The 27,398-nt window shown below is 46.5% G+C and overlaps 1 protein-coding gene across 2 annotated transcripts in view; it reads left to right on the forward strand.

The window, feature by feature from the left end:
- The window catches only part of LOC144138129 (protein CIP2A homolog), a 42,743-nt gene that overhangs the window by 4,729 nt on the left and 10,616 nt on the right, over window positions 1-27,398 (forward strand). For both annotated transcript variants that reach the window (XM_077670250.1, XM_077670249.1), the window contains 5 exons: window positions 3,598-3,692; window positions 8,510-8,603; window positions 14,477-14,599; window positions 15,945-16,084; window positions 17,954-18,032. In XM_077670250.1, the coding sequence (XP_077526376.1) occupies window positions 3,598-3,692; window positions 8,510-8,603; window positions 14,477-14,599; window positions 15,945-16,084; window positions 17,954-18,032 (531 nt within the window). The remainder of the gene's footprint in view (window positions 1-3,597; window positions 3,693-8,509; window positions 8,604-14,476; window positions 14,600-15,944; window positions 16,085-17,953; window positions 18,033-27,398) is intronic.

Genomic DNA, 27,398 nt, shown 5'->3' on the forward strand with positions numbered 1-27,398 from the left:
TGCCGCGCACGCACCTACTCCTTCTGTTTGCACCACCATCAGCTTCCGCAAGAGGTTCAAGCGCTCTTTTGGAGGCGTTGCACCTTCCTTCGGACATGGAAGCAGGTCAGCGCTTCGTGTGTCCTCTTGCTATCGTCCTTTGTCTCGTCGTTTGCGCTGTGGTTCAACATGCATCACCAACTCGCCCAAGTTTTCACGTTGCTCAGCCTTTCGAAGTGCTCTATCGTGAGGCATAAACGAGTGTCGGAGTGTTTTAGTATCGTGACTACATGAGACAAACGATGACGACGGCAGGAGACGCCAACAGCCCCAGCCCCTCAGGGGCTTTGCCCCTAAAAAAAATTCGAGCCGTCCCTCTCTGGGGAGGTGGATGACTAGTGAAGCTTTCTAACAGAATTCATGCGATAGGTACGGGCAAATTTGATTCCTCTTAAGCGTTGACAGCAGTCATCCCTGAGAGTTTTCCGTCTCACAGTATACATACAAGGAACCAGAGCCGTGGATTTTGCTGTGGTTATATGCGGTTAAAGGCACATTCCCACTTGTGATTCGGCACATCTTGCGACGTCGTAAAAAGGTGAGCTGGCCGTCACTTTTCGTCGCTTTGCGACAGCGGATCCAATCACTCTCGGACCGAATTCCCGCGTGGCGCGATACCATCACAAAACCGGATAGCCAATCATAGCCTTGGAGTGTGCTGACGTAGCTGCTGGAAGCTAAATGTTTGTTTACATCCAGCGCTCCAAAAAGTGGCAAGCAATTTTTGTCAGTGGCTTCAGCGTACGCGTGTACAAATGAACGGAGAGAGTGGGGCTCTTCAGTGGGGAGAAACGTGTTTGAATTGTAAATGCAAGTAATCTTTGTATTATCCAGATGGATAGTGGAGTGGTAGGCAGACCTGCGGCCTTTTCATACGTCTATTGACAAGTAGTAAGAACTGTGGAGTTCGAAGGCATCAGAACTTCTGCATCTGTGCTCCTGCAATAATATGTTGAAAAGAGCCTGCTTGAGTTTGTTGTTTTTTGGCTCCTCCCACAATGTGTGTACGAGATTTCGGCGCACGATAAAGATCCCCAGGTGGTCAAAATTAATCCGGAGCCCTCCACTACGGCGCGCCTCATCGCCTGCGTTGCGTCGGCGCGTTAAACCCTACAATCAAAAAGCTCCTCCCACAACCCACAATGCTTTCGGCACTGTTCCAGGAGCATGTGGTCTAGAGTGATTTCTACCTGTTTTTGTCGCACTAGTGTAGCATAACAACGTGTGGGTTCGAGCTAGTTGGTAATCCATAGTGCAAAGTTAAAGTGCAAAAAATTAGACAGAAGACGAACGAGACAAGGACAAGCGCTACTTCCAACTGAAAATTTTATTTACAAAAGCAGCATATGTATACATACTCTAGTTTAGAACAATGCACACATGATCTGTTTTTTTTTTGTATTTTTTTCACCATTTCGTATATATATGTCGTTTTTGTGAATAAAATTTTCAGTTGGAAGTAGCGCTTGTCCTTGTCTCGTTCGTCTTCTGTCTAATTTTTTGCGCTTTAAATTTGCACTATAGTGTAGCATATTTTTGTATGGGTGCAAATGGTAAAAGCAGCTAGATGTCGTACAAGTCGGGTAACAGCTCCGCTAAATGCAGTCGCATTGCTATATGTAGCAAGTGCGAACGCCGCCGCGTGACGTGCCCGAATTACCGGTGGGAATGTGCCTTATAGGAGCCATGGAGGCAAAGCACAAGTTTGGTTCATTCGATAGATCGCCTCGGTAGAGTCATATTGACACCACTTCTACCGCTCACTTTGCTCAAATAGGCTACATAATTAGGAAAAAAGGATATGGCTATGTGACCCACTAGCTCATTTCCCACAACAGAACCTATGATGTCATATGCCCGGCTGTGCGATTGGCTTGGGCCGGCAAAAGCAAACGTAAATTAGGCACGGCTTATGAGCTTGCCGAACGAGCTATTTGCACGTAAATTTAGGGCATACTCTTTTTATAGCAGTAAGAATGGTGGGGTAAGCAAAGGAAGTTGTGAAAGTACACGTAAACACCAAATCAGTTAGTGCGGCACTTTGCCAGCTGACCGCTAACACAGCCTTCGGACGCGCTGCTGGACTTCTCTAAAACAGCACTGACCAGCTGACAAACGCGGCACGGTCACTTACGTCACCATGTTTGTCGAGTCATTAAGAAACAATTACTATGAACCATAATAAAAATACGGCAGGTATAGAAGCACGGCCAAAAGCAAAGAGCGAACACTGGCACTTCAGCAGTATTGCAGCACCATCTACGAAAGTTGGCGATAAACGGTAATTAAACGGGTGCCTGTGAGATAGGAGCAGCCCTGGTCAGCAGGCTATATTTAGTTTTAAAGGAGCCATGAAGACAAAATACAAGTTGGGTTTATTAGAAAGACTTCTTAGTCCCGATAACAATGATACCAATATCATCGCAATCTTCGAACAAATAACGGAGATATGAAAGAAAACGTGTGAAGCAGTCGCGACCCCCTAGCCAATTTCCCGCAACTTTTCTATGACTTCACGGAACCTTGTTTGCGCGATTGGCGGCCGCCCAACTGACCTGTCGCGACGACACATGACTGGACGTCTGTAATGGGGTCTCTAGTTCCATTTGACCGCATCACTTGAACGCTAACGCGCAGTGGACGCACTGAAAATTATGTTTTATTGTTGGCCCGTATGACGTCACTCTTGCACTGTGGCGCAAAATTTGAAATTTATTAAATAATTCTTGCTTTTTTTTTTGTCGTTGAAAAACACCTTTTGTGGCTGTAATGGAGCTGAGTGAGATACTGAATCCTAGTTCTTTCAAATTAAACGAAGTTGTATTTTCTCTTCATGGCTCCTTTAAGGCTTTGCTGTTAATACGTCATTGTAGACGTCACGAAAACACACGATTTAGCGGGAGCATGGAAATTTTTACTTAAAATATTTCCTTTCTCTGTGAATAAAGCATCATTTGCTGCCGAACGAGCACTTATGGCCATATAAAACACTTAGTCTTTCGAATAAAACAAACTTGTATTTTGTCTGCATGGCCCTGTCAAAGAAAGTTTGTTGAGCAACAGCACGGTTTTTGCACCAGAAGCACACCGGGAACACGCAGAGAACTGGTATGCAGCCAAAGCCGCGTTTGGCGCTGTCTTTACCTTGGCTGACCTTGAAGGTCAGGCTGACGCTTTTCTGGGTTTGACCTGGATTGATAACCTTGGATTTACCAAAATTTTCCAAGCTCACAAGTGGGAAGTGTAAGATAGTGGGTAAGCATCCTTTTTCAAGGACTTATCCTCATACGCACACCACCACATATGTTTGCCTCGAATTATCTAAGCTTTAAAGGCTTTCGCTAATGTTCGAGCAATACTTGGTTGCAAAATTGCGCTCCATTTCTCGCAGTTTTGGTCTTTGTTGTTTGTTTTCTTGTGATTTTTAAAAAAACACCATTCGTTGTGAGCTTAAGCAACCCTTGTATGTGCCTGAATCCTTGCCGTCAAAGTTGTATGATGAACGTATTCCTCTTGTTGTTTCTTTTTTTTTGTGTGTGTCTGTGTTCAAAACTGCAGATAATCGAGCTCCTTCGAGACGTGTGCTACAGGTACCAGGTCACAATGACAGAGTCCAAGATTGGCTACCTCAGTGACTTCCTCTTCAAGCACGTGTGAGTTCATTTTCGTGTTATATACGTGCCACACGTGCACGAAAAACGACTAAGTGTTTAAACCCTTGAGATACCGAATTACATTATTTGGGCGGGGCGGGCTGCACGCGAAAACGCGAAGGCATTAAATGTGTTAGGCATGATGGTGATGATGACCAAAAAGAGACATGCGCTCATATTTTAGAAGTTTTTTACGTAGAGAAAAAGTTCATACTTAATCACAGCGCGAAAGACGGGACAGACGGAAGAATAACCACAGGACAGGCGCTGACTCTAACTGAATTTATTGAAAACACGCCACAAACATTTATACCGAGGGCAGACAACGCCGTACGTGTCAAAGTTGCATACAAAAACAGAAAGAAAAACAAAGAAAAAGGGCAGCATGGCTTATTTGTCGTTATCCATGAACTGGACCTCTATCAGTAAGCACCACTAAAGCGTGGCTCATGCACTTTTCGCCCCTCTTGCTAATGTGACAAGCTTCAACTACCGTATTTACTCGTGTCATGAACCCTCCCTCCACTTTTCTTCTTGAGAATTTACTTTTTTGTCACTTTGAATAAAAAATGCAGCGGGGATATGTTTTTATCTCAGCATGTTTGCTGATCCCTTAGGCCATCACAGTAACTTGATATCACGCGACAGTACACGCAGGTATGCTAAAAACGCATTCCAAAAAAAGAAATCTCAACAGTAGCCAGAAACGCAAGCAGGAATGCTGTGGCTCACAATTTAAAAATTGCGCGCTTGCAGTGCGCCACCTGCTGAACACAAAACAAAGCTTGCACCATAAAAACATTGCGGCATGCGAACAAAGCGCAACACGCACTCCGCACTCCTTCTCTGCTCTTTGCCGTTCCGGCTGGTTTTGGTGGCGTGCAAACAAAGCACCAAACGTACTCCACACTCCCCTGCTCTCGCCGTTCCGCGACTCCGCCATGACGATCTGTGGTGTTGTTGTTCAGCTGTGTTCCGACCTTTTTTTTTTTTTTTGTGTGCTCCTGGTGCGCGCCGTACGATGGGCCAGTACATGAGCTGCACAGGCAGTTTTAAACTGAATGTGGTGGAGCATGCGTTGATGCACATGGGAGCATGCGCTGTGCATCATGATGCGCATGATGCACAGCATGCGTTGATGCACATGGGAGGAGCATGCGCTGTGCATCATGATGTGCATGATGCACAGCATGCGTTGATGCACATGGCTGAGTGGCATTTCAGTGTTGACCCACTGCGTGTACACTACGGGCGAAAACAAGGTTTTTGGTCGGTGAACAAGGATCGCCGTGTGTTTCGTGGGCCCAAAAAAAGGGAAGTTTCCGGGTGTGAGAAAAGTTTTGGAGTGCCTTGACGCCACGGAAGACGGTGCGCTGTCGGCTGACTACGAATGTGAAGCCGCAAGTGACTTCAGTAAGCAGGACAGCTCCATGGCGAGTAGGGGTCCTCTGGCATGGTCAGAATAAAAAGGAAATTCCATTACATAATCACCCAGGTGTTTTTACGGAAATGGTAAGGCTCTGGCGCACTTCATTTAGCAACTTTATCGTGTGGAATTTCAACTTTTAAAAAATCTATTGCAATTTTTTCCCGCATAATGAACCCTCCCCCCAAATTCATGCCGAATTATCTGAAAAAAAAAGTGGGTTCAATATGCGAGTAAATACGGTATCTCTCGGTGTAACTGCTTCGGGTGCTTGGTAACAATATCAGTTTCCTCAAACACCGGGTGGCAGCCACACGTGTGGCAGTGTGAGGGCAAATGTGGTCGTGGGCGTTTGTCGAAAGAGAGCGCATGCTCTCACAGTCTAACATTCGCACACCTGCCAGTCTGCCCTATGCATGACGCACCACACGAAAGAGGGACTGGGTACACGCTGGTTTGGCACTCCACATATCTGTGCTCGTGCTTTTTTACCACGCCCTGATTTTGCGGCCCTTTCTGCTAACGAAGCTTTTCTTCGTACGGCAGCGCACATTCCCTCCAGTTTACGCGGGACGGAAAAAACCTCGGTGACACCATACCAACCAGCAACATTCTTCAAACCGTGCGACGTACGGTGCACATAGAGAATCACAGCCAGTTTATTTCCATCCGGTTTTTTGCTTTCCTTTCCTTATCGGGGCCCCCATGAGACTTGACATGCCTGATCAACTTGTTACCACAACTCCGGAGCACTGCCCTAGGGTAACCTGCTGCCTCTAGCCTCTTTAACTGACCTTCAAAGCTCTCGTCCACAGTATGGTGGCAGGAGTGGGTGGGTTAAGGCTGAGCGCAACACATAAAACCCACTCCATTCTTCCCTAATTTTGAATGTCCTGAGCCATAACTTAGGAGGGGTTTCTCAGAGTGAGGCAAGTACATCCAACAGGCATGGCCTACCTCAAATCTTAATCTTAAACGGAGGTCCAGGAACTGCAGCTCTTGGTTTTTTTGGAAGCTCAAAAGTAAACTTCAAACCAAAACCACTTTCATGGAACACTTTCAGAAGATCAATGGCAATGCGTGGTAATTTATCGGAGTTCACAAAGGCAAGGCATTCATCCACATATCTACAGATGTTACTTGCCAGACCACACAGGTTTCGCTCGATGGCACGGTCAACCCTGCTAAGAAAAATATCGCTGAGTACTGGGGCAGCACACGATCCAATAAAAACACCGGATCTTTGCATAAACAGCGGCCCTCCCTAGTCTACAAAGGTGGACTGCGGGTAAAAAGTAAGAAGTTCAAAAAAGGACTCTACAGAAATGCCACAGCGGCTCATGAAGACCTGTTGATCATTATCTTTGACGATGCACATCTTCACGCTTTTCATTGGCTGAACATGGGGCAGGGGATAAAAAAGGTCTATGTCAACACTGAGCGCTCGGCAGTCCCTTGGATTGTCTAGCTTCAAGAATTCCACAATTCTGCCTGAATTGGGAACCCGAAAGGGGTCAATAATGGTTAGCCTAGACAGGTTCCGCTGTAGGAACCCTGACACTACCCGCTGCCAAGAACCTCGTTCAGAAACAAGGGCCCTGAAGGGAAGGTCTAGTTTATGAGTTTTTGCGGAGAAGACATCGAGGTGCCCTTTCTTAGTGGACTTAACTTCAGATACCAATCGTTCCAAACTTAGCTCGTTTAAGAGGGCCAATGCCCTCTCCTTCACTTTTGACGATTTGTCTCACAAGGGCACGAAATTCTTATTCATAGCTTTGGCACTTTTTTTCACGAACATGCCTACAGGAAGAAGTACAAAGTATCCCTCCTTTTTCGACGCCATGACGCGCAGACCATTTGACGCGAAAAAATCAACAGCAGGCCTAATGTGCCTGTGCACCCTAGGCCTACCTACACTCCGAGCCAATGTGTCCACGCACTCCAAAACGCCCGCTAAGGGGCCGAGACGTGCATATGCGCTTCAAGTTGGCTCTGTGTTTTTTTTTTTTTTATGTAAGAGCGTAAGTTCACTACCTGATATGCACCTAGTCCGTTGATAGCATAGGTCGGCGAAACAGAAAGAACTCACTCAAACTCAATCACAATTTTTTTCATTCACGCTGTACTCAATCAAACTCAGACTCAAAAAGTTCGTCTGTTCACAAAATCACTCGTACTCACTCATCAAATATCATTTGTAATCGTACTCACTTGTACTCAAACTCATTTGTCCTCACGAGTATTCGTACTCAATCTGTACTCATGAGTACTGAATCTGTACTCATGAGTACTCAATGAGTACTACTGCTCATGAGTACTACTCATGAGTACTACTCATTTTTCACTCATGAGTACTACTCATTCTGCACTCGTGAGTACTCAATCTGTACTCATGAGTACTCAATTTGTATTACTCACGAATAATCAACTTATCTGCACTGTTAGCTAGGTCGTAGCTCGAATGAAAGACAAAGTAGAAAAAAATAAATTGTTTAATTGATTAGAAAAACACAGGTTACATATAAATCAGGACAGAGGAAGAAAACGTCTGACGCGGTTCACTGTCGTTGGGCGACTTACTGCGCGAAGGCAAGTACATGTGAGAAAGCGAAACGGAAGGTAAGCACTCGCGTTGCGTCTGGTGTCTCCTCCTGTTCTCAGGCCGGGTCGGGCTCAGGGGAGCTCGGGGGTTGTCGGTGCAGCCGTGGCCGTAAACTGCGTTTTTCTGCGTGTCTTCTTGTGGCAGCTTTTGTCGTCCGTTTTCTTGTTTGCACTACTGTACTCAGGAGTGCATATACTCAAGAGTGCAAGCACTCGCAAAAACAGTATTCATGAATATTGTACTCATGAGTGCTGTGTACTCATGAGTACTGTGTACTCATTAGTACTCAAACTCATGAGTACTCATACTCATGAATACTGTACTCATGAGTACTCATACTCATGAATACTGTACTCATGAGTACTCATACTCATGAATACTGTACTCATGAGTACTCATACTCACGAGTAGTGGACTTACCTCTATACTCACTCGTCATCGTACTCACTGTTTTTTTTCTTAGTGTGTGATCACTCATCATCGTACTCACTCGTGAGTTTGAGTACAAATGAGTGTACTCACGAGTGAGTACGCAGACCTATGGTTGATAGTCAGGAACCCTTTCCAGTGTTTAACAACCAAGAGGTGACCATACTGCTTGTTTCAGCTAGCCAGGACCTGTCAGTGACTAAGTATTTTAGCCATGGCCAAAGAATTCACAAAACTTCTTTTAATGTGCTGAGTGTGGTTGCAGGCAAAAGTGTGCACTTGTAGACAGACGGCCCGTGTGGTGTTGTTCGTTAAGGGTTAGAACTTAACGGCAAGCATTTTTTGTGTGTACACTTTCAGCGAATCGGAAGACAGTGAACTCTTTCTGCCCTGTCTGGAGCTTCTCAACTACATCTCTTGGAGCCCTGTTGTCCAGCGGTACATGTGCATGATGGTAAGCACTTGCCATTTGTTTGCGTGTTCTTTTTAACTCCACTCCTACTCTGTCACATTTACATTTCAACATGAGGTATTCAGATTGCGGTGTGTAGCGGAAAGCTTGGTGGTAATTCTGTACAGGCCTCAAGCTAGGCTCTGGAGTCCTAGAATAAACAAGCGAAACAACTTCATAAGATTTCTTGGTAATATCAAAAGCACCGAAAACTCAAAGGGACACTGACGTCAAAATACAAGTTGCTCTAAAATCGATAGATTAACTCACTGAGAACGCGAATAGGCCACTCTTACGCGTAGCTTTTATTTTTTTTATTTTTTTAAGTAAGGTTGAAAATAGTGGAAGTGTGAAGACCGGTGCGATCGTCACTGGCTATACCACACAACTTGCGCAAGTGGATAAATTGTTTGCGTGTGCTTTTCGAGGAAGCGTGCAAGATGTGCACAAGTGTTTCTTTTGACGCCAACTTTCGTGGGGCTACAAAAGGGCAATATGTTTTTCTTCAACAAAGCGTCAGTACTGATCACGGGTTTTATGAAGGAACCTTTTCCTTAATGGGGCGAAGCTGCGAAGGACATGATGGGAGTTCAAGAAAGCACGACTGATTCCACTAAAGCTGACCACACCACTCGATACGTGGTAGCGTTGTATTTGGTTCCTTCTATACCACTGTACATGACGACTGCCTCACTTGCTTTTGGTTCATCGTGATGCAAACAGTGGCAGCAGTCGCTGCTTGCATCAGTTTTGATGATTTCTCAGCAATAAGACATTTTCTGGCACCGAGTCAGTGCTAAACTGCCTCTCGGAAGGTCAGTCTTTTGTTTGAAACCAACTTGCTCTGGTTGTCTTCAGGGTCCCTTTATTAAGTTAGGCTCTGGAGTACTAGAATAAACAAGCTCAACTTAGGAGGATCTCTTGCTGAAATCAAAAGCACCAAAACCTGAATTATAGCTGAACAGAAAGGTAATGTCAGTGCTGCTAAATTTTTCCCTTGGTTGTCCACCTCTGTCTCTTCTAAATGGGGTAATAGCGGGAATGTGTCCTTAGTCAATCCGCTGTTAAAGAGAGAGGAGAGAGGGAGCACTACAGCAGAAGCTATTGTCAATCAAGAGTGCACTCAAGCCCGCAAGCTGTGGAACAGATGTTGTCGCTTAACCATATGGAAGACTGGAAGAGAAAAAAAAACACTTCTGCAGCTTTTCCCCATGGCCAGTGAAAAGGCCTCAGCAGTACCAGTGCTTCAGTGGGCCTGACGTTTTTTTATGGCTGACTGTTGCATTAAAGGTGCCACCAAGACGGAAACACAATTTTGGTCCATTGAAAAGACTCCCCATTGTCATAATAATAAGGATACCAAATTGCAAGTTTAAAGCAAATAATCTAGACATTAAGAAAAACCAACGGAGCAACGGCGGCACCCCAGCTACTTTGCGGCGATTCCTCTATGGCGTCGTGAAAAACTTGTTTTTGCGATTGGCGGCTGCCGGCCAAATCCACCACCCAGCAATATGACTGGGTGACTGTATGGGGCCCCTGGTCCCACTTGATCACATCACTTGTATGGTAACATGTAGTTAACGCACTGGTAACCATGTTTTTAGCACTTGTGTATACTACATGACAGTAGCGCTAAATCTGAAGTTTTCTTTTTATTATTATTAGTTACATTTTTTTGGTGTGTGTTTTCCAAAAACGTCTTTCATTGCGGGAGGAAGGCTGGGCAAGTTACCAACAGCTATTTCTGATTTCTGAACAAAGGACTCCCCCCCCCTTCCTGGTGAGACCATTGCATAAGTTCTAGCTTTGCATTGTCCTTACTGGGGAAACTTGTTAGCCTCCACAGTGCTGGAAACAAGGCATGCAAACGAAGCACTGTTTGCAGAAGCACGAGCAGCTCCTTGCTTTTTAAAACTGAAAGCTGTCTTCGCGGGACCAATGGCGTCCCGTCAGAAAAATACTGATGCATTTATTTCCCCATAGACTGGCTGGTCGACTGGAAAGCTCTGAAAAGATTCCTGGACGCACAGCGCGTTTGTGAAACCCGTTGCGTCAAAACAGTTACTTGAAAGTCGTGAAAAAGGAATGGTTCTAGACGAAACAGTACACGCTTTGATCATGGAGTACAATAGCATACCTTTATCTCATAAACGACGTATAAAAGGAGCACTGACACCAATTTTCGGCTTTAAAGGGACAGACAACCGATTTTTGTCGCGCATATGTTCTCTAGCTCATATGAAAGCCAGCGTTTTATATAGCCCGGTAACAACAAGCAATTTTTAAACAAACTGGCGGAAATAATTTTAATTTGGCAGCAAACTTCCTGAAATCGGAAGGGTGGCCGTTCGTAGTGTCGAAACTTGACACTACAATATGTGTCCCTGTCACGTGGCCTGCAAACCTAGCAGCTACTGCAACTGCTGAAACGTTTATTTACGTATTGAAAACCTTTTAACACACATATTTGTACAAGCTTAAATAGTATATGTATTTCTAAACATTACTTTGAAAATTCTAAAGACATGCCGCCCGCCGCCACTGGGTTGCTCTCAGTGTGGCTAACTGAGCCACCATGCCCAGAATCAACGCAGCGTTCAGTAAACAGACCCAGCGAAGGAGCTTTGATGATTCTGTCTAAGTCAGGGGCATTTGTTCTGCCAAAATATTTGATTTCAGTCTCCAAATACGCCAACGGCAGCTTAAAAAAAAAAAAAAAAGTCGCGCCCGGGGAGAACCGAACTTCCCGCCTCCACAGTGTGAAGCGGTGAAGCCAGATTCTACCTATCGTCTACCCCAACAGGTGGCGCATTCATGCAAAATAGACCCTTGCATTAAAAAAACACATAATGGAACAGAAAAGCCTGCGATTCACACTTTTTTTAGCTGGTAACACGTTTTTAAATATCGTTTTTTATTTCGCATACAGACAAAAGTATGTTGCCGAGCTACTTTATATCATGGTTGCCAGCATTAGTTTTGGGAGGGACACATACGGCTCGTAGATCAGAAAATTCGATTTAAAAAGTTCTAGAGCGTTATCAGCAAAACCGTTTCTTGTCAAGGTGCTTTAAGTGATGCCCTTTCATTTGGGATAGAGAATATATACTCGACAAAAATCGGTTGTCTGTCCCTTTAATATTATTGCACAGTTCGCTTCCTTCACTCGACAGAATACCCTGGCTGAAATATGAGCGGCCTGCGATGCAAAGAACATAGTTCAATTGGATCTCATTTATCGCGCCGACGGAGCAGCGCGCGGAGCGGCACTCGGCACATGGACATCAGCGTGACATCACTCCAGGAGAGGAAAAACAAGTGACGCGACAGCGCTCGTCAAAAACTCGTGACGTCACTTCACGCGCGCGGCCCACCGAGCAGCGAGCGGGCGCAACACCCTCTCAAGCGGGCGCCAGTGATGTCCGCACAAAGCGGTGCGGTCAGGCAGGGAGTCTGTCATATGCGCCGTTCGGGATGAAAGCGCGGGAATTTGAAACAAACGATTTTCAGGCCGTTCAATGTAATCAGGGTGTCTAGCGACCGGGAAAACCGGGAAAAGTCAGGGAATTTTGCGCCACCGGGAAAAGTCAGGGAATTGTCAGGGAATTTTTCAATCAAGTAGTACCAGTCAGGGAAAACCACGTCGGGGCCTGCCCACAGTTTCAGAATAGGGGAAACCAGTGTTGGGGGCCCCCAAGAAGTTACCGAACGCAACACGTTCGCGCGACGAAAACGTAAACCGCATGAAACGTTTTCTGGTTTTTCTGCAAGCAAAAAAATTCCCCCGCATTTCCCCGAGGGGGAGAATGTGAAAGTGCGAATGCACGGTTGTCGGCCCGCTTGCGGCGCTTGCGCTCGGCCCCCGCAGCCCACCGCCTCGCCGCCTTCTCTTCCATCTCTTCCATCGGGTTTGTAGTATCACGTGTACACCACGCAGTTATCAAGCCGCTATAACGCCGCTGAGTCGCCAACGCACGCCGCTGACGACGTAGTTTGAATGCGTTAAAGATATAAGGCGCGTTACTCACACTGATATCAGCGTGGCGTCCGTGGCTTAGTCGGTAGCGCGTCGCGCTGCGGCCGCAAAGTCCTCGGATCGAAACCTGGCGCCGGATGCTGTTTGTTTTTTAAATATAGAGGAGCACTGCGGACGCCGACGCCGCCGCCGCCACCGCCGCCGCCGGCGGTGGATGGTTTGGGGTCGCTTATAAAATGCATTCGCACTTAAAACGCGCCGCGCACGCCTGAGGCGTGCTGACGGCGCCGCGAAAACCACCTGCGCGGTGCGCGCCGAGCGGCAGGCGCCGGCAACATGGCGGCTGCACCCTGCACCGGCCGCGGAGTAGTGCGGTAGCTCCAACGACTGCTTCTAACTGCTCTTTAAAATGCTACTCAAGGCACAAACGCACTTGCTTGTGCAGGAAAGGAGCCACGCACGAAATCGTCGACGCGACCGTGAAAATACCCCGCACGAATCGCGCGCAGAAACTCGCCGTGCGGTTCACGCAGCTCACAGCTGGCTTAGGTTGCTGGTTGCACTTGTGCAGAGGGGCGATGTAGGTGGTGCCCAAATCGCACGCACAACGCGCTTTTTTTTCCAGCGAATTTCAAGAGTCAGCGCTTTTTTGAAGAGCTAATCTTGAAAGAACTTCATTCTTATGACATCGGAAGCCAGAATTACGTAATCAAAAAGGAACATGAAGTGGTTTTCTGCTCGCGAAAATGCGCCGCGCACGTCACAGACGCTCTGACGCTGCCGCGGAACCGCCTGCACGCTGCGCGCGGTGCCGCCGGCAGCGGAAACATGGCGGCGCCTTCGACCGCGAACTGGTGATGGGAGATCGAGCGACCGCTTCTAAGCGCTCTCTAAAATGCCACACAAGGCACGCACGAAGTTGCTTGTGAAGTAAAGGAGCTTATAATGTGGGCGAAAACGGTACTATGAAACATCATCCGCGCCGTTAGTGTTAGCGCCCATGCAATACCTGCCAGGGTTACGTAAGCCTAAACATCTCTTGCGGGGCCATCCGGCTGTCTTGAGAGCTTCAAAACTGCCACCATGAGGCGTGCGGCTCTCCATTGGCGGAAGTCGGCAGGCTCCTCCCACTTCCTCGCGCGACGCGCGTCATTTTCTGAGCGAGGCAGAAGCTGCCGCGCGCGCGAATCGTCGACGCGGTTGTGAAAAAATCGCACGCGCAACGCCGACGCGCCCGAGTCGCGTGCTAAAACGTACCATGCGGTTCACGTTGCATGTCGAGCCAGGACAATAAAAAAAAAAAAGCAAAAGGTGCTCGCTGAAGCGCAACTTGAAGCTTCTATCCCGCAAGATGAAATAAACTCTCTGAAGCCGTAACAGAAGGCAAGCAAACCTCAAACTGAAGTTAATGTGTTTTGTATATGCTTTTTATATGCTTCATAGACCATTTCCACAGGATGGCGCCTGTTGTATAAGTCAGGGAATTTCGTTTAAAATGGTCATGGAAAACATGGAAAAGTCAGGGAAATTGAATTAGGCAATTTGCTAGACACCCTGGTAATTAACTATCGCGCGCTGAAGTATTTGAAGTGCTGTTTCAGGTTTGCCAGACCATTAAGCATCGATAAAAGCAAGAAAACTGTAACATAAAAGTTTCGTGTCAGTGCTCCTTTAATATACATGAAGATTTTTCGTTGATGCGTTTACTACTTTGTGCGCAAAAAAATGCGCACATGGGTTTTGATTTTGATTTTTGTTTGTGCGATTTGGGTCTTTGAAAAAGGTTTGATGGTCGATTGGGCGCACTTTCGGCAAAGGCTTTGACGCAGTTTCCCTCGCTGTCTTTTTTTGGAAGGGATGGTGAAGTGATTTTTTTTCTGTGCCCCCTCGCACGCAGGCCCGGTTGGGACAGCTGTGCAAGTCGCTGGTGCCCAAGCTGGTGCATGACAACAGCGGCGTCGTCATGCACACCTTCGCCATCTTCGTCAACCTGTCGCTCGACAAGTTCATCAGCGACAAGGTGGGGGAGCGTGGACGGTCTTTTGCCCTGAGCAAGCTTCGATGCTCTCGAACATTCTTAAACGGATCATTTTTGTGGGTGCATGGCTTTGGCCTGCTCGCATTGTAGAAGGACTTGTTGTTGGGCGAGTTCATGCATTTTCTCAGAAGGGGTAAACTGCGCTACACAGAGAGAGGTACACAAAGACAGGCGCAGACTTTGTGTACCTCTCTCTGCGCCTGTCTTTGTGTACCTCTCTCTGTGTAGCGTCTTCCTTAGCGCTGCTCGCAGTGATGTGATTGCTGCATCAAAGGGCACATCTTGCGCCATCTCGAGTAGTCTTTGCCGTACCTGCGCCAACCCTTCTCTCTTCTTGTCATTTGTAAAAGCGAAATGTCCCATTCGAGGATTGCATTAGCCATTTGTGTGTGCCGTTTAACTGGGATGTTTTGGTTCAATGCTCAGTACGTTGAATTGTGGCCGTCCTCTTAAAATAGTTTACACCATTTTGAATCGTAGTTAATGTCTATTTCGAGTTTGATTTACCTGACAGTGTTGTTTAAGCAGCAGTTTACATGCGTTGAATTTCTTTATTGGTTTGAGGGCACTATTGTAAGAGTGGTATTTTCCAGGACATGGTACCAGCTCAAAGGCAGCAGTAACATGCTGCTTGGTTTGTACGTTGGTTTGCCATTACCTCTGTGAGCTCTACTTTAGCCTGTCAAACATTATCTTTTCCAGTCACTTGGTTTTTTTGCAACACTGTTAATTTTTTTAACATCGTGTCTGTATTTTTAAACATTTTTAAGAGCTTTCTTTGACTGTCTTTCTGCTTACACTGACACATTAAGGTAACGTTGCACTTTACAATCCTTTGTTCCTCTGGCTTTGAATAGTCATATTCATTTGATTCATTCTAAACAACCCCGGTTTTTCAAGAATAGGCTGCGTAACTTTGGTTCTTTTTTTGTGCGTGGAATCGAGGGTCGTTGGGAAGTTAATGATGAATTTTAGGGACTTCCAAAGGACCAGGCATTTTATCGGATTCCTTCGATAAAAGATCAGACAGGAAATGCAGAATTTTCAACAAGGTTTGACTACCAGTGAGCAGATTGTTTCGTGAAATAATCTTCAAGAGCTGTTGTGGGAGTAACGTGTGACAGCAAGCGCGCGTTATCTTTATTATCATGTTCTGTCATAAGCAATCGCATATCATCGCAAACACTCGCTCTGTCTTGTGGCTGCAATAAGCTGCCTTGTTTTTTTTTTAAATGCTTGGCCGTGTGTGCTCTGTCCCTAAAGGGTTAGAAGTGTGGACGAATCCACCAGTCTTGGATATCTGTCTGATTGCTTCACTCTATTGCAGATATTCAGCCAGTCCATGAAAAAGGCCGTTCAGCTTGTCCTGTGCACAGTGGTATCCAACGTTCGTGAGGCCAAAAAAATTGCTGCCGATATCCTCGAAGACCTTCTAAACAACCAGGAGAGGAGGGCCTTCATTCTCAAGTATGACATTTTTATTGTTGAAGCATATCTTTGCTTACCCGGGCTCTCTTTTTTTTTTTTTTTTTTTACGCTTCATTTTTTCTTTGAAGCTGTTACGGTAGAAATGCTTTTTGCAACCGAAACTGAAAGCGGAAAGTGTATATAAGCAAGAGCTCTTTGAACTGCTGGCACTATTGGCAAGGCCTAGACTTGTCAGCATTGTGTAACACAAAAGCAAATCTAGGTCATATTTGAGGCAGAGATAAACGCATAAACGAAGATTGCAGCATTTTCTGAGTGAATGCCTGCATCGGATCGGTCTTAATTTTATAAATTTCAACAACTGGCGTACTAGTGGCATCAAAAAGAAGAAAGACTCAAAGCCTCTTGTAGAAGTGTCGTCAGATCACACGCTGAGCCCAGAGATGCTAAAATAAGGCGACTTCGGCCGTATTCCAGCGGTGGCTTTTTCTTTTTGTGTGGTGCTCATATGTACACGTCATCATCATCATCACCAGCCTATCTACGCCCACTGCAGGGCAAAGGCCTCTCCCATTATTCTCCAATTGCCTCGGTCCTGTGCCAACTGTGACCAATTTATCCCCGCAAACTTCTTGATCTCATCTGCCCATCTAACTTTCTGCCGCCCCCTGCAACGCTTGCCTTCTCTAGGGATCCACTCTGTTACCCTTAATGACCAGCGGTTATCTTGCCTTCGCATTACATGCCCTGCCCACGTCCATTTCCTCTTCTTAATTTCTACTAATCTGTCTTTAACACCAGTTTGCTCCCTGACCCACTCCGCTCTCTTCTTGTCCCTTAATGTTACACCTATCATTTTCCGCTCCATTGCCCGCTGAGTTGTTCTCAATTTAAGTTGAACCCTCTTAGTGAGCCTCCAAGTTTCTGCCCCGTAGGTGAGTACCGGTAAGATGCAGCTGTCATATACTTTCTTCTTCAGCGACAATGGTAGGCTGCTATTCATTATCTGAGAATGTCTGCCATATGCACCCCACCCCATTCTGATCCTTCTAATTATCTCTGCCTCATGGTTGGGATCTGGGGTCACGACTTGGCCTAAGTATATATATAATAGCTTACCACTTCCACTGCCTCGCCACCTATCTCAAACTGCTGTGCTGTCCCGAGGTTATTGATCATTACTTTAGTTTTCTGCATATTAATTTTCAGGCCCACGGTTCTACTCTGTTCGCCCAGTGCGGAAAGCATGCTTTGCAATTCGTCCCCCAAGTTACTTAGCAAGGCAACGTCATCAGCAAATCTGAGGTTACTGAGGTATTCTCCATTAACCCTTACTCCCACCTGTTCCCAATCCAACGTTGTGAATACTTCTTGTAAACATGCTGTGAATAGCATTGGAGAGATTGTGTCTCCTTGTCTGACACCCTTCCTTATAGGTATTTTGCTGCTCTCCCTATGGAGGATGATGGTAGCTGTAGACCCATTGTAGATATGTACACGTAAACACATCCAATAAACCGCCATTATAACGGAGTCCTTGGTACAGGAAACTAGCTGGCTTCGTTATAGGTGGCACTGCACTTGAGAGAAGCACACAAGAAGTGCTTAAGCATTTCTTGCATTTTTATTGGTTAAAAAACGTCTTTCGTGGCCGGAATGGAGCGGAGAGAGGTACTGAAGCCCAACTCTTTAAAGTTAAACAAAGTTGTATTTTCTCTTCATGGACCCTTTAAGAGCAGTGTCCCCCCTTAAACTTTTGCTGCCATTTTGCTCCCTGCTTGCTCTAGCCCCAACTTTCTTGTTTAAATGAAATGGGAAGCTCCCCTTTGGTTGAGTTGTGCTTGAATAGCTGCATTGTACCCAAGTGTTTCCGCTGACAAAAGCTACTGCGTGTCGCATTTCCTGCAGGTCCCACTACGTGGTCGTTTCCTGCGCTGCCAAGATAGCCGAAAAGCAGGTGCAGAGAGAGCCGGACGATCTCCAAACCGTGAGTCTGGTTTGCCTATTTTTACTTGCACCAATAGTGTAAGGTGTTGCGTCGTCCAGAGTTGCAACTCGCGCAAACTGAAAATCGCCGAACAAAACATGAATGCCTGGAAGTTATGTCACTCCTGCCCATAATAATATCACTGTGGCAAGAAATTTGAAAATATTTGAACACTTTTTTTTTTTCCCCACCTAAACAGCATATTTCGTGATGGGTTAGAGCTGAGTGGTGAGTTCTTTGATTATTAACAAACTTGTATTTTGGTTTGACAGCCCCTTTAATTAGCACCAACACTTGCTCAGCTCTTTTGTGCGAAAAAATATTTGCAGAGGGATCAACACTGAAATATTTCGGGGCCTCTTTTTCTTCTTTTCGCCACGTTGCGCAAGAAGTCGCGGCGACTTTACCTTCACTTTTCAAAAAGATAGTTGGTGGAGTAAAGTTAGCAGGGTTCACACAGGTCCTTGAAAACCTTGAAAACCTTGAATTTAGAAGTGTCAATTTCAAGGCCTGGAAAGTCCTGGAATTTTTAAATGGTCCTTGAAAACCTGTGATTGTTTTGGAGAGAACCAATGGCCCTGTCTTTTCACAAGAATTTAAAGTGTTTGTTGTGGATTTTAGGTGTTAAAAATGTATAGAAACATTGTAAGAATCAAGTTTCAGTGTATTGCTTGAAATTTCAAAAAGTTTTGTGGATTTTCATTATTACGAGGCAACATTGGGAGCAGGCTTTTCGCAATCCAATCCATATCACACTACAATCCAGTGAAAGCCAGCTTCTGTTCTCTATCTTGCATCTTCCACCTAGTCTGTGGATGCTTGCTCATTGCATGTTTGTTTGCTGTGCCTCATACGCTCCATCTGCATTTGCTTTTACGTGCAAATGGTGGACGTGTACATAGTTCATCCTGCCTTGATGCAACTCTTGCTCGATTTAATTTCAGCTGATAGTATTGCTGACAAAGCAGGAGATGCAGGCGACATTAACCAAGTTTTTAAATCAAACAGCCTCAGCTAAACACAAAGGAAAAAGAAAAACCTCTAAATACAAACTATGAAATAAAAAATAGAGCTTGGGGAGCATTCGTGAACCCATAGCGCCTATCTAAATGTGCAATAATGTTCTTAGGTATTGAGCAATAATGAAATTTTGCATTTTGTTGAAAAAGTTATAAATAATCCCAGATAAAACATAAGATGGGGACCTTGAAAATGTGTTTCCTGGTCCTTGAAAGTCCTTGAAAACCCTTGAATTTTTGCTTTTGAAGCCTGTATGAACTCTTTAGGTTTAGTGCCAATTGCTTTTTGTGCACCCCCGGCATGTTTGTTGTCTTTGCACATCTGGTTGCCATCCGCTGCTTATCTGCATTTACAAGGGCAGCGACAAAGGTATTCTATTTAGCTTGGCCGATTTCGTGCGTCGATCGAGTTGGGACAGCAGTGATAATTTTCACCGGCTACGGGCAGAGACTTGGTGGGTAGTGTTGCTTTAGCAGCTGGTTTGTCAACTGGGTTGGGATCGTTGACGTTTGTGACAATTTTCGCCGATACCCGCTGCAGTGGCTCAGTGGTTAAGGCATTGTTGTGCTGCTGAGCCCAAGGACGTGAGTTCAATCTAACCATGGCAGCTGGTTTTCGGATGGGCGCTAAAAGTGAAAATAGTCATGCGTTGAGATTTTGGCGCACATTAAAGATCCCCAGTGGGTAAAAATTAATCGGGAGGGCTCCACTACAGCGCACCTTATAGCCAAAGTGTAGCCTCGGGGCATTAAAGGGCTGGTGAAGTGGTTTTGAAAGTGGGTAAATGTTTGTTTTTTACAATTAGTATGTTGGATAGTTTATGACTGTGCCCGCAGGGGCGCCTTGTCTATTCAAGGTGACGGTAGTGGCGACACCGCGGACCCCGAGCCCATGTGGGTTGGACCCACCCACGCCCTTGGCTGTGCGTGGCTTTGCCGTGTCCGGGGAAAAGGGCATCCTGGTGGTTGAGCCAAAGCCAGGGTTGTTTTGGACCTTTATGGCCCCCTGGCAGAGGCAACACACCACTTCGGCCCCCGCTTCCCGTAGACGGTGCCCCCAGTCTGACCCGACCTGGGGAGAATCAGCCAGTCGCCTTTTCCTGTCCTCCTCTCCATTCTTTTGCTTTCCTATTGTCCTGCCTAACCCTGTCCTGTCATTTTCTCTTTTCTTCATTTCTCCGTTTTCCCCAGGCGGCGAGGGTTAACCCTGTGCGAAGGCTTCAACCTAGATCCCGAGCATAGGGTTATAGTGGCAACGCACAGTTAGCGTGCGCTGCAAAGCCACGTTCCCTTGTTGGGCTCCGTGGTGGGTGACTGGCCTTGCCACTGAATTCATTCCATAGTTTATGGCTTCCTTCTCCATTCCATCCAAACGAACTGATCGGCCTCCGAAACGAGGCCGCACCGAAGAAATTTTCAAACCGATTTCTAACCTCGCCTTCAACAACCCTGACAACTTCCCACGCTTCCTAGTGATGCAGTCAGCTGATAAAGAAACTCCCGTTACCAGCAAATCTGTATTTTTGGTTGCAAAATTTATTGAAGGTTTGATAGGAAAAAACTATGAAGCGAAAAAGCTCAGTTCTGGAGACCTGATGATCGAAGTCAAGAGTAGAGAGCAGTCCAACACTCTTTTGAAGCAAACCAAGCTAGCCGACCTTGAGATCACAGTAACTCCCCACCGTACCCTTAACAGCTGCCAGGGTGTCATCTCCGAATCAGAACTGATCAACGAAACAGACTTTGACCTGCTCGAAGGTTTGCGCGAGCAGGGGGTAACCGCTGTGCGACGCATCACCATTAGACGGGACGGAAACGAAATTAAGACGAAGCACATAATACTGACCTTTGATCGATGCACTTTGCCAGAGTACGTAAACCTAGGGTTTCTGCGCTGTAAGACCAGAGTATACATACCAAACCCGCGACGTTGTTTCATCTGCCAGAGGTATGGGCACGGCAGCAATTCGTGCCGAGGAAAACAAACGTGTGCAAAGTGCTCTGAGCAGGACCATTATGCTGACGACTGCAAAAGCACACAACTAAAGTGCAGCAACTGTGGAGGACCCCATGGAGCATACTCTCGCTCTTGCCAGGAGTTTAAGAAAGAAAAAGAAATCATCAACCTAAAAGTGACGCAAAATCTTTCATTTCCAGAAGCCCGTAAGCGTTATGCTCTGCTTCCTTCAGGGAGCTACGCCAGCGCTGCCCGCCGGGGGGTGGGGCGGCGTCTGGTTTCTGCGGCCACTCAGTATAGTGAAACTGACTTAGTGGCGCACACACCCCTCGAGGTGCTGCCCCTGGCAGGCCAAACAACTCGTGCATCGCCAGCAGTGCCCGCAGGCGTTGCACCTGACCAGAATTGCTCTGGGAGTGGCGTTGCTGTCGCTCCTCGACAGACCCCGACCGCCGAAACTGCGGTGGCAATGGATGTGGGTACAGGAGGCGCCTCTTCTGCAGCCATGTCCAACACATCAAAAAAGGTGGTGGCTGAATCTTCTGCCATCCCATCAAACGCGTTGCGGGATGGGCGCCGTAAAACCTCCCTCCCGTCAATGCCCCAAAACCCGGATGAGGACATGGATGTCACGCCATCCCGGCCTGCATCGCAGTCATCTAAAGACCAGCGCGGTAGTTTTGGCCGCGGCAAAAAATCACAAGCTCCCCGAGTCATTGGCCCTGATTCGGGCTCAGTGACATAGGGATCTCCATCTAAACAAAACGTATGCTCAGCACCTTTCTTCTAACCTTTTATGGCAGTTCAAAGCATTATCCAATGGAACTGTAGGGGATTAATTAGAAACCCCGATGATGTCTACGAAATCCTTAATAAGTACCATCCAAATATCCTATGCCTACAAGAAACACACTTAAAACCTACACAAACCAACTTTCTCAAACAATACTCGGTATTCAGGAGAGACAGGGACTGCTACACTCACTCCTCTGGTGGTGTAGCGATTGTCTTGCAAAAGTCTGTCCCCTGCTCACCTCTTCAGTTGCTCACTGCCCTCGAAGCTGTGGCAGTCCGAGCAATCCTCTTTAATAGGTTAATAACAGTTTGCTCTTTATACGTTCCCCCGGATTACCGTCTATCGAGCTCAGAATTCGAGTCCCTCATAGATGAGCTCCCGGAACCCTTCTTATTGGTAGGCGACTTTAATGCTCACAGTGAACTCTGGGGGTCTCAACGGACAGATGCCCGGGGCCGCTTGCTGGAAAAGTTTTTATTTTCTTCCGGAGCTTGTCTACTAAATAAAAAACAGCCGACATACTACAACACTACACACAACACATACTCACACATAGACCTGGCAATCGGCTCTTCTGTCCTCTTTCCATCTGTTGAATGGGGAGTTGACAATAATCCTTATGGGAGCGACCACTTCCCAGTCATCCTGAAAAGCATTGACAAAATCCCTAACAGCTTCAACTCCTATAAAAGGTTTAGGGAATCTGCTGCAGATTGGCTGAAATTTAAACAACTATCTCAGCTTTCATACACATCTTTAAGCCATTTGGGCATTGATGAAGCCTGTGAACTGATTACGGCCCATATACTTCATGCCGCTGAGTGCTCAATTCCACAAACATCTGGTGCCACACCTAACGCCAGGAGGCCGTGGTGGAATGACGAGTGTCGGCATGCACGGAAGGCGCAAAATAAGGCATGGGGTGTCCTCCGCAGGTATCCCACTTCTGAAAACCTAATTTCCTTCAAACGCGCGAAAGCACAAGGAAGGCGCATTCGCCAGCAAGCCAAAAGGGAGAGCTGGCACTCTTTTGTGACTTCTATCAATTCATACACAGATACAGGCAAGGTATGGAATAGAATTAAAAAGCTTAATGGACATAAAACACACAGCCTACCCTTGGTTAGCAGTGCGGGCGACACCCTGGAGGACCAGGCCAACGCACTTGCAAAACACTTTCAATATATTTCGAGTTCTACTCACTACACGAAAACTTTTTTACGACACAAATCATCCATGGAGAAAAAACCGATTAGAGATAACAGAACATCCCATGAACCATACAACTCGGATTTTTCTTCAACAGAGCTTTTGGTTGCCCTAGGAACATGTAAGGCTTCAGCACCGGGGGCAGATAGGATATCCTATGCAATGATACAACATCTGCACACAGAAACTCTCCAAACACTTTTGCACTTTTTCAATAAAATTTGGGCGGCAGGATACTTTCCGAGAGCTTGGAGAGAAGCTGTTGTAGTTGCCGTACTGAAAGAAGGTAAAGATGCCTCACTACCTGCCAGTTACCGACCAATAGCTTTAACAAGTTGCTTGGGAAAGCTTTTTGAAAAAATGGTAAATAAGAGGCTAATGTATTTTCTTGAATATAACGGCATCCTGGACAGTTGTCAGGCGGGTTTTCGATCAGGTCGAAGCACAACTGACCAGCTGGTAGCCTTCGAGTCATATGTCAAAGATGCTTTCATCCACAAACAGCACTGTCTTTCTGTTTTCTTTGACATAGAAAAAGCATATGACACAACTTGGCGCCACGGCATACTGCTTGATCTCAAGGCTTTCGGTGTGTCTGGGCGTATGTTAAACACTATTGAAAGTTATTTGTCACAGCGAATGTTTAGGGTAAGAATAGGGACAGTTGTATCCAGAACGTACATACAAGAAAATGGTGTTCCCCAAGGTGGAGTATTAAGCTGTACTCTATTTGTAGTTAAAATGAACTCCCTTGGAAAATCCTTGCCACCCACAATCTCCTACTCACTGAATGTTGATGATGTTCATATTAGCTTTAGGTCTTCCAACCTGTCCATTTGTGAAAGGCAAATACAGTTAGGTGTAAACAGGCTCCAAAAATGGACAGAGGAAAATGGTTTTAAACTGAATCCTCAGAAAAGTACATGTGTTTTATTCACAAGACAGCGTGGAATCCATCCGGAACCTGACATTACGCTGAACGGAGAACGGATTCCCGTCAAAAAAGAACACAAGTGTTTAGGTGTTATACTTGACGAAAAGCTAACATTCATACGGCACATAAAAACACTCAAACAGAAATGCCTAAACACCATAAACATTTTAAAAGTTTTGTCGCATCAGTCTTACGGTGCTGATAAAGACTGCCTTTTACGCCTCTTTATCAGTTTAGTTAGGTCCCGTATAGACTACGGAAGCGTAACATACGGATCTGCATCTAAAACTGCCCTAAAAATGTTGGACCCAGTGCTACATTTGGGCCTTCGCCTTGCCTCGGGAGCCTTCAGGACAAGTCCAATTCAAAGTCTCTATGTAGAATGTGACCACTGGTGCCTAGAGCACCAGCGTGCTTATACAGCACTGCTCTATGCTACTAGGACAATGTCTGTGAAGCATCACCCGTGCAGTTCATTTCTGAATGACGTCTCATCTGCCCATTTGTATTTAGCGCGCCCTTCGATCCTTGCCCCTTTATCCTTACGTGTCAAAGGCCTTGCAGAGGAAATAGGGGTGTCTTTCGATGAGGGAATGAAGACTTCCATCGCCAACGAAGTCCCACCTTGGGAAATGTCAACGATTCGTTGTGACACATCCTTTAAACGCATTGATAAGCGCCGTGCACCTCGTGAGCTGATCTTCCAGCATTTTTTACAACTACAACACACATATCCATACACCTCATTTTACACGGATGCCTCGAAGTGTGCTTCCGCTGTGTCGTGTGCTGCACATGGCCCGGATTTCGCCAGCACGAGGACCTTGAACAAAAATACCAGTATCTTTACAGCAGAAGCTTATGGTATTTTAATCACAGTGGAGCACATTACACAGAACAAAATACAAGAATCAGTTATCTACACAGACTCCTTAAGTGTCGTTACGGCACTAGGTTCCTTTAAACCTACAAAAAATGTTGTCCTCAATCACCTTTTTAAAGCTCTCGTGACTGCTCATAAATTACAACTAAAAATACTTGTTTGCTGGATCCCTGGACACAGTGGCATTCTAGGCAATGAAATTGCCGACCAGAACGCCACTTTGGCGGCCCTCCATAGTGGTGTTGACGTCGCGGAAATCCCTTACCTCGATCTGAAGCCAGTGATCCGAAGGGGAATCCGTAAACGCTGGCAGGACACGTGGGACACACACACAGAAAACAAGCTCCACTCAATAAAACCCCACCTAGGAAGATACACAACAGAAAAACAAAACAGTTCATTGAAGTATCGATTTGCAGACTACGCATCGGCCACACTTACGCTACGCACGCATATCTTTTAAATAGCACACCCCTACCGGTTTGTGATAAGTGTGGGGACCGGCTCTCCGTCCTTCATGTGTTAATTGAGTGCGCATCCTGCAATGAGGCCAGAAAACGGCATTTCCCTAAAATCTATACTTACAACATTCCGCTACACCCGTCACTGTTCTTAGGAGATGAACCTATGTTCACAAACAAGTCCCTTTTAAGTTATCTTGCAGATGTCAAGTTTTTAAAGCTCATTTCGTACAGTGCGTGACCTCAGAGCCTACAAGCATTGAGCAAAGCCTTCATGTTTTCATTGTTCGCACGAGGGGCCCGCTGCCGTAGCGTGCTCTTCGGCTCGAGCTACAGTCGCGTTCCATTCACAATCCCTTTCATCCGCCATTATGAACATCTCCATTTTTTAGTCTACAGGCCCTCTACACCCATATATACAGTATTTTAGGATATATCATACTCATTTCATACATATTTTAAGCTCAAACCTGACTATTGACGGACCACTTAACATAGTTTTGGCGCTCTTTGGTCCTAGTTACCCTTGCGCCAATAAACACAAACATACATACACATACATACAGTTTATGACTGTAAAAAAATTTTCGTCATATCTCACTTGGGGACTGAGATATTCGTCGATAAAGTTGACCCGACGCCCCGCCCACCGCTCGCGGCTGTGCCGCCGGAAGAGCGAGAAACCGAGAGGCAGCGACCGGAACTAGCGTCGTATTCGGAAGACGGCCAGCGGCGTGCGCCGCCGCTTCGCTGTGTCCCAGTTTTCTCAGCGAAGTTCCGAATTAAGCAGACGTGCAATGTGCCCTTTAATAATCTCAATTGTGTAGAGTTGCTACCGCGTCGATTTTCAACCGTAATGCTACTGTGTGCTTCCCTAAAGCGACTCCTAGATACCAGAGATTTCCTACCCGAGCGCCCGTGGCTACTACATTGCCTTCACGAGTAGTCGCAGGGCCGGCCGTGTCGTCGGGTGCTCTGTGCTTCATACGCGAAGAGACTGGCTCGAACAAATATGCAGGTACCCCTAGTTCCTGACCCATTATTATAAGGGGATTAAAAATTCGTGGGACCGCAGCGCTCAGGGCTTCGCGAACTTCTTGCTCGTTTTGCCGATCGATGTTGTTGGCTGTGACGGAAACTGAGCTGAGTAGCTAGATTTTAAGAAGAAATCAAGCAAGCTGAAAGCATGAAGCGTTTTCTGCGCGCAGAAGCGCTCCGCACACTCGCCGGTCGTGCATTCCCGTACGGCGCACGAAACGGCTCGCACGCACCACGCATGCCGCGGCAGCGACCGCTCTTCGCTGCCGGCCAGTATCAAGGCCGTCGACAAAAGCAAGTGAACGTGCGAGAGAGTGGATGAATAGTGTGGTGAAAAATTGTGCTAGGGATTGTCATCCAAGGTGATTTTGAAAGAGGTGATCGAATTTGTATCGCGATGCGGAGCGCCGACCGGTCGCGCGGCGCGTCGTCGGCAGCAACCTGCCCGAGCACGAGATGCGGCGAGAGGCCGACGGATGGCGTTACCTGCGCGCAAGAATGAACATAGCACCGATGGCTAGAATGACTATCAACGTGAAAATAAGGTGCGCACGCGAGAAATGGGATGATAGTGCGGTGAAAAACTGTTTTAAGGATAGTCATTCGCGATTGTAGAGGTAGCAGTGACCAAATATCGGTCTCGGTGCTAAGCATAAAGTTCCCAACCTCCGAGGCGATCCGTGCAACCGAAGCTGGCTGGAGCTGTTCGGGAAGGTGTTTTTCTAAAGTTCGTCGGCGACAAGTGTGCTGCGTTTTGATTCCGCTACCTTTCGGGTAACCACAACAGTTCGGTTCTCCTATTCTAAAACTGCGTTTGTGCAGCACTGACACGTTCCGCTGACCGGCCGCGCAGCGACCCGGCACCAGCACCTCCGCGCGACGCAGCGACCGGCCGCTCGCTAGCTGCTGCTTGTACGCATCGCAGGCCGCTGCACACAGCTTGTTGTACCGCCTGCCCGAATGCAAAAACAAAGTCGCACATGCGAAGAAGGGGATGATGGTGTGTCGAAAAAATGTGCCAGGAGTTGTGACTAGCGCTGGTGGTAAAAGCGGCGAACCAATATCTGCA

The sequence above is a fragment of the Haemaphysalis longicornis genome, unplaced genomic scaffold, assembly GCF_048455015.1.
Source record: "Haemaphysalis longicornis isolate Haplotype H1 unplaced genomic scaffold, Haemaphysalis longicornis Haplotype H1 scaffold_5, whole genome shotgun sequence".
Classification (NCBI taxonomy): Eukaryota; Metazoa; Arthropoda; class Arachnida; order Ixodida; family Ixodidae; genus Haemaphysalis; species Haemaphysalis longicornis.